Source organism: Trichechus manatus, unplaced genomic scaffold (genome assembly GCF_000243295.1).
Source record: "Trichechus manatus latirostris isolate Lorelei unplaced genomic scaffold, TriManLat1.0 scaffold00026, whole genome shotgun sequence".
In the NCBI taxonomy this organism is placed as follows: domain Eukaryota; kingdom Metazoa; phylum Chordata; class Mammalia; order Sirenia; family Trichechidae; genus Trichechus; species Trichechus manatus.
Genome location: NW_004443962.1, coordinates 6,626,268 through 6,638,224, shown reverse-complemented (window position 1 = coordinate 6,638,224; position 11,957 = coordinate 6,626,268). Strand labels below are relative to the sequence as shown.

General features: G+C 36.7%; 1 protein-coding gene across 1 annotated transcript in view; it reads right to left on the bottom strand.

The window, feature by feature from the left end:
- The window catches only part of LMLN (leishmanolysin like peptidase), an 87,565-nt gene that overhangs the window by 35,160 nt on the left and 40,448 nt on the right, over positions 1–11,957 (bottom strand). Inside the window, exon 6 of the mRNA XM_004373715.2 lies at positions 11,599–11,675. Coding sequence (XP_004373772.1) covers positions 11,599–11,675 — 77 coding nt within the window. The remainder of the gene's footprint in view (positions 1–11,598; positions 11,676–11,957) is intronic.

Genomic DNA, 11,957 nt, shown 5'->3' with positions numbered 1-11,957 from the left:
CTTTGGCTATGTGTATTTTCACCAAAAAAAAAAAGGTCCTCCAAGGTTGAGAAGGGAGAGTGTTGACATGTCGTGGGGTTGTTAACCAATGTCATAAAACAATATGTGTACTGACTGTTTAATGGAAACTATTTGCTCTGTAAACCTTCATCTAAAGTACAATTAAAAAAAATAATAAAAGAAAATTCATCATTTTGAAGCAAATATTTAAAACCAATTCAGTGGTTTTTAGTATATTCACAAGATTGTACGACCAACAACACTACCTATTTTCAGAACATTTTCATCATCCCAAAAAGAAACCTAATACCCATTGGCAGTCACTCCCTACCCCCTACCACTAGCCTCTGGCAAGTACCAATCTACTTTCTGTCTCTATGGATTTGTCCATTCTGGACATTTCATATAAATGGAATCATACAACATGTGGTCTTTTGTGTCTGGCTCCTTTCACTTAGCATAATGTTTTCGAGGTTCATCCAAGTTGTAGCACGTACCATTACTTTGCTCCTTTTCTATGTTGGAATACTATTCCATTGTACAGCTATGCAACAATTTGTTTATGCATTCAATGCTGATGCACATTTGAGTTGTTTTTATCTTTGGGCTATTATGAACAATGCTGCTATGAACGTTTGTGTACACGTTTTTGTGTGGACATATATTTTCATTTCCTTTGGGTATATACCTAGGTGTGGAATTGCTGGGTCATATGGTAACTCTATGTTTAATCCTTTGAGAAACTCCTAGACTGTTTTTCAAAACAGCTGTACCATTTTGCATTCCCAATAGCATACTCTGAGGGTCCTGATTTCTCCACATCCTCACCAACACTTGTTATTATTAGGCCTTTTGATTCTAGCCATCCTAGCGGGTGCGAAATGGTATCTCACTGTGGTTTTGATTTGCATTTCCTTAATGACCAATGATGTTCAGCATCTTTTCATGTGCGTATTTGTCATTTGTATATCTTCAAAACTATCTTTCAAATACAAAACGTAAGTAATTTTCCAGATAAATAAAAATTGAGAGAATTTGTTGCTGGTAGACCTGCCTTACTAAGAAATACTAAAGGACTTTCTTCAGGCTGAAAACAAATGATTCCAGACAGTAATTCGAATCTACACAAAAAAAAAAGGGCACCAGTAAAGGGAATTATAAAAGACAGTAGAAATCCATTTTTTTTCTCCTTTCTTCTCTTAACTTACTTAAAAAACAAATGTAAAAATAATATGCATATAATGTATTGTTGGGGTATAACATACATAAATGCAATAAATGTGTGATATATTTATAACTTGTATTATATTTGCCAATAACAGCACAAAGGAGGTGGCTGGGAGCAAAGTTGTACTGGGCTAAGAAAATTACTACATATGGTAAAGTAATAATTATAACAATTTATTGTTGAGCTTATAACATTAATAGATGTATTATATATAATACCACCAAAAGAGGGACAAGAGAACAGAGCTATGCAACAGTAATATTTCTATATACCACCGGGATTAAACCTACTACAAATCTGAAGTTGATTTGGGTAAGTATATATGGTAAACCCTAGAGCAACCACTAAGAAAAGAAAAACAGTGAAAAACTCATTAAAGAAATTAAAATGCTATATTAGAAAGTAATTGCTTGATTGTAAAAGAAAGCAGTAAAGGAAAAATAGAGGAAAAAATAACATGAGACACACAGAAAACAAAAAGTAAAATAGGAGGTATAAATTCAGCTATATCAGTAATAAATTAAATGTAAATGAATTAAATAATCCAATCAAAAGACACAGATTGTCAGACTATAAAAAAGGTGATCCAACTATATGCTGTCTATAGGAGACACACTTTAGATTCAAAGATACAAATAGATTGAAAGCAAATGGATGGAAAAGGTTATCTCATGCAAGCAGCAACCATAAGAAAGCTGGAATGGCTGTACTGGTATCAGACAAAAAAGACTTGAAAACAAAACACGTTACTAGAGATAAAGATGGACGTTTTATAATAATAAAAAGATCAAAATACATAAAGCAAAAACTGACATAAATGAAGAGGAAATATACAATTCAACAATAATAGTTGCAGACTTCAATATCCCACTTTCAATAATGGATAGAACAACTAGACAGAAGATCAATGAGTAAATAGAAAACTTAGGCAACACTATAAACCAAGTAAACATAACAGACATGTATAGGACACTCCAACCAACAACAGCAGAATATATATTCTTCTCAACATTCTCCAGCACAGACCATATGCTAGGCCATAAAACAAACCTCAATAAATTTAAAAGGATAGAAATAATAAAAAGTATGTTCTCTGACCACAATGGAATGAAACTAGAAATCAATAGCAGGAAAAAATCTGGGAAACTCACACATATGTGGAAATTAAATAATATGCTCCTAAACAACCAGTTGATCAAAGAAGAAATCAAAAGGGAAATCAGAAAATACTTTGAGATGAATGAAAATGAGGACATAACATACCAAAACTTACAGGATGTGGCTGAAGCAATGCTTCAGAGGGAAATTTACAGCTGTAAATGCCTAGAGTAAAAAGATCACAAGTCAATAACCAAAACTTTCCACCCTAAGACACTAGAAAAAGAAGTGAAAACTAAACCTAAACCAAGAAGGAAGAAGCTAATAAAGATTTAGATAGAAATCAATGAAATAGAGAATAGAAAAACAATAGAGAAACATAGATCAAATCAAAAGTGGGTTCTTTGAAGCAACAAAAATGACAAATCCTGTCTTTTTTTTTTTTTCCCCAGGTCCCTTCTACTAAGTCTTTTCACCCTTCTGGGCAACCCTTTTGGACAGGATGTAAGATGTTAAGAGAAGAAAGCAGCAGCATACATGTGCTCTCCCTCTCTTCCCCTCTCTTGAAGAGAAACACTCATTTATTTGCTTTTGCAAATTTTGAGAGTGTAGGCCATCCAACCCACCCACTTATTCTGTGTTCTGCCATCAAAGCTCGTCAGCCTGTCCCTTCCCCTTTAGATTTTCAAGTGAGAATCATACACCAATCCGTGATGTCTCCCAAACTGCCGAGGAAAAAGTGACAAATTTTTAGCTAGACTGGCCTAGAAAATAAAACAGAAGACTCAAATTACTAGACTCAGAAATGAAAGAGGGGACATTACTACAGAATCTACAGAAATAAAAAGGATTATAAAGGAATTTTACGAACAATTGTGCACCAACAAATTAGATAATTGAGATGAAATGGACAAACTCCTAGAAAGACATTGTTTTGAATTGAATTGTGTCCCCAAAAGATAGGCTGAATTCCTACTGTACCTGTGAATGTCACCTTGTTTGGGGAAATACGGCAGTTCTTTGAGACATTATCAGTTTAAGTTAATGAAGTCATACCGAAGTAGGGTGGGTTCTAATCCTATGTAACTGGTGTCTTACAAAAGAAACCAAAAAAAAAAAAAAAACCCATTGCTGTCGAGTTGATTCCGACTCATAGTGATCCTATAGGACAAAGCAGAACTGCCCCATGGGGTTTCCAAGGAGTGGCTGGTAGATTCGAACTGCCAATCTCTTGGTTAGCAGGCTAATGCTTAACCACTGGGCTACCAGCGCTCCTTCTTAAAAAAGAGAACAAATAAAGAGGCAGGTCAGACACAGGGGGAAGACACCACCTATAAGCCAAGGAACAACAAGAAATATCTGGAATTACCAGAATCTGAAAGAAAAAGGAAGGCTCCTCCCCTAGAACAGACAAACAGAGAGCATGGTCCTACCAATACCCTACATTTAAATATCTAGCTTCCAGAACTGTGAGCAAATAAATTTCTGTTCTTTAAAGTCACTCACTTTGTGATATTCTGTTATGGAAGCCCTAGGAAACTAAGACAGATACAAACTACTGAAACTGACTCAAGAGAAATATACAGTATATCATGGATTGAATTGTGTCCCCTCAGATATGTGCCAACTTGGCTAGGTCATGATTCCCAGTATTGTGTGATTCTCCTCCATTTTGTGATCTGATGTAATTATCCTGTATGTTGTAAATCCTAACCTCTGTGATGTTAACAAGACAGGATTAAGAGGCAGTTATGTTAATGAGGCAGGACACAATCTACAGGATCAGGCTGTATCTTGAATCAATTGTTTTTGAGATATACAGGAGAGAAGCAAGCTAAGAGGAGAGGCACCGCCTACCACCAAGAAAGAAAGCCAGGAGTGGATCGCGTCTTTGGACGCAGGGTCCCTGCACTGAGAAACTCCTACACCCAGGGGAAGACTGACTACAAGGATCTTCCCCTAGAGCCAACAGAGAGAGAAAGACTTCCCCTAGTGTTGGCACCCTAATTTGGACTTCTAGCCTCCTAGACCATCAGAGAAAAAATTTGTTTGTTAAAGCCATCCACTTGTGGTATTTCTGTTATAACCAAAAGAAAAAAACCAAACCCGCTGCCATCGAGTCAATTCTGACTCATAGCACAGCACTAGATAACTAAGATACAGTATGAACAGACCTATAACAAGTGAAGAAACTGAAGAACTAATCAACAAGCTACCCACAAAGAAAAGCTCTGACCAAGTTAGGTTCACCACTGAATTCTATCAGACATTTAAAGAAGAATTAATGCCACTTCTTCACGAACTCTTCCCAAAAAATAGAAGAGGAGAGGATGCTTCCTAACTCATTCTGTGAGGCCAGTATTACTCTGATACTAAAACCAGAAAAAGAAAAAAAGACATAATAAGAAAACTACAGACCAGTCAATACCTCTTATGAATATGGAAATAAAAATTCTTAACAACAACAAAACTAACAAACTGAATCCAGCAACACATAAAAAGAATTATACACCATGACCAAGTAGGACTTATCCCAGGAATTCAAGATTGGTTAATCATACGAAAATCAATTAATGGAATACATCATATCAGTATTTTTAACAAATATCACATGATCATCTCAATAGAAACAGAAAAAACAGCTGACAAAATCCAACATCCTTTCATGACAAAAACATGCAACAAACTAGGAATAGAAGGGAACTTCCTCAGCCTGATAAACAGCATCTATGAAAAACTCACAGCTACCATCATATTTAATGAAAGACTGGATGCCTTCCCCATAAGATCAAGAAAAAGACAATGCTGTCTGCCCTCACCATTTCTATTTAACATTGTGTAGAAGGTTCTAGCCAGAGCAATTAGACACACACACACAGACACACACAAACACGATAAAATAAGTAAAAGGTACCCAACTTGCAAGGAATAAAACTGTCTCAGTTATCTAGTGCTGCCATAACAGAAATACCAGAAGTGGATGGTTTTAATGAAGAGAAGTTTATTTCCTCACAGTCAAAGTAGGCTAAAAGTCCAAATTCAGGGTGTCAGCTCCAGGGGAAGGCTTTTTCTCTCTGCCTGCCTTCTTCTCTTCAGTGTTCCCCCAGACTAGGAGCTTCTTGGCGCAGGGACCCCAGTCCAAAGGATGCGCTCTGCTCCTGGCGCTGCTTTCTTGATGGTATGAGGTCCCCCTGTCTCACTGCTCACTTCTCTCTTTTATATCTCAAGAGACTGCCTCAGGACACAATCCAGTCTTGTAGATCCAGTCCTGCCTTACTAACACGACTGCCACCCATCCTCCCTCATTAACATCATAGAGTCAGGATTTACAACATATAGGAAAATCACACAGTATCAGGAATCATGGCCCAGCCAAACTGATAAACACATTTTTGGGGGGACATAATTCAAACCATGACAAAAACTATCTCTATTTGCAGATGGGATGATCTTGTATGTAGAAAGTCCTGAGGGATCCATTAAAAAACTATTAGATAAAACAAAATAACAGGAGAAAATACAAGCGTTGGCAAGGATGTGGAGGGTTTAGGAGCGATGGCTAAAAAGTATAGAGTTTCTCTTTGAGCTGATAAAAATGTTCTAACATTGACGGCAGTGACGGCTGCAAAACTATGAATATATTAAAAAACGTAGAACTATATACTTTAAATGGCTGAAGTGTATGATGTATGAATTATATTTTCATAAAACTTTTATAAAAATACTATCAGACATGAAGACATCTAGCTCAACTGGCATAACACAGTTTATAAACAAAATGTCCTACATCCTACTTTGGTGAGGACCGTCTGGGGTCTTAAAAGCTTGTGAGCGGCCATCTAAGATACTCCATCCAGAGCATGGGGGAATGAAGAAAACCAAAGACACAAGGGAAAGATTAGTCCAAAGGACTAACTGCCACAGTTACCACAGCTTCCACCAGGCTGAGTCCAGCACAACTAGATGGTATCCGGCTACCACCACCAACTGCTCTGACAGGGATCACAATAGAGGGTCCCAGACATAGCTAGAGAAAAATGTAGCACAAAATTCGAACTCACAAAAAAAAAAGAAAAAAATCACACTTACTGGTCTGACAGGCTTAAGGGGTGAAAGAAAAAACAAAAAGATATTTATAATAGTCAAAGGCAGAAGGGGACAGGAAAGCTGGTGATGGGGAGCCCAAGGTCGAGAAGGGGAGAGTGCTGACACGTCATGGAGTTGGCAACCAATGTCAGAAAACAATATGTGTACTAATTGTTTAATGAGAAACTAACTTGCTCTATAAACCTTCATCTAATGCACACACAAAAAAAATGGTGAAGGGACAACTGGATAGCCACATGCAAAAGAATGAAGTTGGACACTACCTCCCACCATTAACTCCATATACAGTCTACATATAAAAAATGGATCAAAGACTTAAATTTAAAAGCTAAAACAATTAAATTCTAAGTATAAAAGAAAACACAGGAGTAAATCTTCATGATCTTGGATTGGGCAAAAGATTCTTACATGACACCAAAAGAATGAGCAACAAAAGAAAAAAGAGATAAATTGGTCTTTATCAAAATTAAAAACTTTTTGTGCTTCAAAGGAAACCACCAAAAAAGTGAAATGACAACCCACAGAATGGGTGAAAATATTTGCAAATCATATATCTGATAAGGGTCTATTATCTAGAATACATATAAAGAACTCTTGTAACTCAATAATAAAAAGAAAATAACTCAATTAAAAAATGGGCAAAGGATCTGAATAGACATTTATCCAAGGAATATATATAATAGCCAATAAGCACATAAAAATATATTTGACATCATCAGTCATCAGGGAAACGTCACTCAAAATCACAGTGAGACACCACTTCACACCATTAGAATGGCTAGAATCAAAAAGTCTGATAATAACAAGTGTTGTGGATGAAATCACAAGGATGTGGAGAAATCAAAACCCTCTTACACTGCTGGCTGGAATGTAAAATGGTTCAGCCACTTTGCAAAATGGTCTGGCAGTTTCTCAAAGGATTAAATATAGAGTTACCACATGACCCAGCAATACCATTCCTTGGTATATACCCAAGAGAAGTAAAAATGTATGTCCATACAGAAACTTGTAAATAAATGTTTATAGCCAAAAGCCATTTGGGAGGAAAAAAAAAAAAGATATTTATAATAGCCAAAAAGTAAAAGCAACCCAAGGTCCATCAACAGATGAATAGATAAACATTATTCTAGGTAAAGAAGCCAGTCACAAAAGACCACATATTACATGATGTTACTTATATGAATTATCCAGAAAAGGGACATCTATAGAGACACAAAGTAGATTAGGGATTGTTTGGGCTGGGAGGAGGGATAGAAGCTAAAGGGTACAAGGTTTCTCTTTTAGGTGATGAAATTGTTTTAAAATTGACTGTGGTGATGGTTCCACATACTGTGAATTTATTTTAAAAAAACCACTGAATTATATAACTTAAATGGTGTGTGAATTATATCTCAATAAAGGTGTTAAAAAAATAAAAAAGATAATGATAGTCTGAATAAAAATAGCATGATGAAATAAGAAGATGGATTCCAGAGATACTGAAGAGCTAAGGATTAAGTGCTTGGCTGCTAACCAAAAGGTCAGCAATTCGAAAATCACCAGATGCTCCATGGGAGAAAGACTGGGCAATCTGCTCCTGTAAAGAGTACAGCCTAGGAAACCCTAAGGGACAGTTCTAGTCTGTCCTATAGGGTTGCTATGAGTTGGAATCTACTCGATGGCACTAACAGCAATGACAATAAGTCAACAAGAACTGTGATTGACTGGATACGAGAAGTGGGGAGAAGGAGCTGTCAAGGATGACTCCCAGGTTTCTGGGTGGATAGATCATGCTCTCCCATTTACTAGGAGAACAACTTAGTTAAGCTACAACTTGTAGATTTATAAAAATTAATTTCCATGTCTACAGTTAAAAAATACTGTCTGGAGGACCTCATACCATCAAGAAAGCAGTGCCGGGAGCAGAGCACGTCCTTTGGACCGGGGTCCCTGCGCAGAGATGCTCCTAGTCCGGGGGAACACTGATGAGAAGGTCGAGAGAGAGAAAGCCTTCCCCTGGAGCTGACACCTTGAATTTGGACTTTTAGCCTACTTTACTGTAAGGAAATAAACTTCTCTTTGTTTAAAAAAAAACTGTCAGATAGTTAGTAACATCTGGCCAATGTTGCTGCTGTGTTGCCTCAGAAAAAGGAAAAATGCATTAAACTTCACCAGTGCCATGATTTCATGACTGATCTTCTTTCCACAGTGCCTCCATTACTTACTGGTGCCTTAAAAAAACTGGCATTAATCTCAAAAGGGCTAAGGGCTATGAGTCATTAAAACAAGGCAGCAGGATCATTCCATGCTGCCCACTACTTGTTCAGGGATGAAAGGGAAGACAGTTGCAATGGCATTAGAAAGAATCCAGAGTTTTGATTTTTTTTTTTGTTTTTCAAAAGTATGGATTTTGTAACTTTGTCCACTGAAAGGATCAGAAGTAACGACAACCCAGTAGCCATGAACACAGTGCCTAGACTGTGTGTTCTAAACACTCTTCTCCATTAAGAGGAACCAGTGCATGCTGGAAGACTGGCTGATTCACAGGTCTGGGATAAGGCATTGCTCACTGGCCTAGTACATCTTATCATACCAGAAAGCAAGGAAGTTATCAAAGAAATAAGCCTGGTCAAAAGAACTTAGGAGCCAGTAAAGAAAAACACTCCAATTGGATAAATATGGGGCATCAAAAAGAAAAATGAATGCAACTGTCTAAAGCATATGAAAAGTTGAGTTCATAATACTAAAAAAGAAAGAGAGAGCACCCTTCCCATCAAAAACAAACGTACACACACACAACAGTCATTGTACATCACTAGAAGTACCTTGAGCATAAACTGCTTATTCAAAAACTTGGCAATTGAAAGGAAATAATTAAGCATTTATCTAGCTTTTCTTGTTACAAACTATAATTTAAGGTTAATAAATAGACCTGGTTTATAATAGAAAATTCTTTACAGAATGCCAGGTAATGAAAGTGGAAAGAATAAAACAATTAGAAAACTGTCACTGTGTAATGCCTAGAGAATTAATTTGAGCAACAATCATTAATGGATAAAACAATTACATAAAAGGTTGAAGGGGAACTTTAAAACGGAAGTAACCATCTGAATCTACTAATTACTAAAGTGGGAAAAGTAGACATTGGATGTACTAGGCATCACCTATGAAGTTACCTTGCGAAGACACAAAAAAAGCTAAATCTGAATCTAATCAAGCATCTAGAGCTAATTTCTATTTAAAAGAAATACATGGAATTGTGGGACAAAGAAACACACAAGAAAATACACAATTTGGGACATTCTGTATGAGTGGGAAGCGACTCGACAGCAACAGGCTATGTGACAACTGACCTGGTTCTGCAATGAATCAGTGTCATGAAAAAAGGCCGGGGGAGGTGTGGAGGAACTGCTCAGATTAAAGAGCTGAGAGAGGTAACAACCAAATATAATGTGTGGACCCTATCCTGATTCAAACAAACCAACTCTAAAAAGATAATAAAAGGGGTATCTGATTACAAACTGAGTAGCAGAAGATATCAGGAAGTTATTAATTTTGCTACTGGTATTGTGGATACATAAGACAATGTCCAAACTTTTCAGAGATTTATACTGGAATATACAAGAGTGAAATGACTTGATGTCTGCGATTTGAGGGGAAAAAAAGGACAAATCTCTGCTGAATCCAAGTTACAGGTATATGGGGGTTCACTGTATTATACACATTGTATTACACACATTGTACTACACTCATATTTTGTATATACTGGTAAATTTTCACAATAAAACATAAAAAGAATAACCTCAAGATGGTGAAGTCAATCTGGTCTTCAAAAAATTATTATCACTTGCAGAAAATAACTTTTAATCTCAAAACAATGCATACATACTAATGGGTTGTCATGGTACTATCCTCTAATTCCTAAAGGTATCCAAAAAATCAAACCAACTGCCATGGAGTAGATTGTGACTCATGGTGACTCCATGTGTTTCAGAGCAGAACTGCACTCCATAGGGTTTTCAAAAGCTATGACCTGTTGGAAGTAGATCACTAGGCCTTTCCTCCAAGATACCTCTGGGTAGATTCGAACCACCAGCCTTTCGATTAGTAGTGCTTAACCGTTTGTGCCACTTAACCATTTGTGCCACTCAGGGACTCCTCCAAAAGGTATAAAAGTGCCCAAATTTCCTTGCTAGGCAGAAGAATTGTACATTTTTCCATAATTTTTTCCTTTGGGTTAAAGGAAAATTAAGAAAGTAGATTACTCTTATAGATTCTTTCCCGTAAAACAATGCCCATGAGATATTTAGTTATATCCAACCCCTGCTCTCCTCTCTCCCTCAGCAGATGGCTTTATCTTGTAATTCACAGAGACATGGAAACCATCATTTCTGGATTTCCTCAACTTCCTGCCTCCATGTACAGAATGACTTACACTCTGCCTCCCACTCTTTCTTCCTGAATTAATGCTGAGGGTGTGACCCCTCCCTTTCAAGCTAATTCCTTTCTCTGTTCTCAGGGTCAAAGCTGTATTAATAACATCCTTTCTGACCTATATCTTCCTCTCCCATTCAAGACGCTCAGGGTCAACAACGACCTCTGTATTTTTAAATCCTTATACCTCTTTGACTCCCTCAAAAAGTTAAGGCAGTATCATTAATTTCCATGGTAAAAATATTACCTCTACTACTGATTTTCAAATTTGATTCCATCTTCAAATACCTAAGGGAGAGGAAGAGGATAACAATACTTCTACTTAAACTGCTCTGATTTTATTTGTTTGACATGTGGGGGTTCTGTAAAAGATTTCATTTAAAAACAGTGTTCTACTACTTTACCAGAAAATTCTACTGCTTTAAAAACCAGGAATCTATATGTCATCAGTTTCATTTACAATTTTAAAAATTATTTATGATACTCTTTTTATCTTAGCACTGCCTCTATTAGAAATGAATCTCATAAAGTCAGGGATTTTGTTCCACTCACTACTGTATCTCAGGGCCTCAAATATTTATTGAATGAATAAATGCAGCCAGGATGGAGAATTAACAGCTGACTGCACAAAATTCAAAAAATTGACATTCATTTTGCTTCAGTACAAACTGTCAGTATTTTCTTAAGCCATAATCTTGATATTCATTTAATTTTAATCAACAATTCATATAATATTCTCACAGCTGCCTTACCCTGTGTCTTCCATTAATGCTAGAGTGATTCGAGAGAGGACTCGGTTCTGGGTGTGAGAGCCCGTCATTGCTTCATTCTGAAAACCAGCAACAAGTTATAATTAGATTGGACTAGAGTCTTGCCACTCCCAGTAATAGCTATGATTCCTCTGATGTATATTTAAAATACCTTAAGTGTGAGCAGTTGATAAAACATTCACTTAAAAACAGTGAAGTACATAAACCTTCTTTAAAGAGACAAGACTGATGCTTAAAGTGAAATCTATTTTCTTCCTCAAATGTCTCCACTGTGTACAATTTCTCCAGAATGGTAGGCAACTGGCATTTAGAACTCTGTGATGAAAATGAAGACGGATATA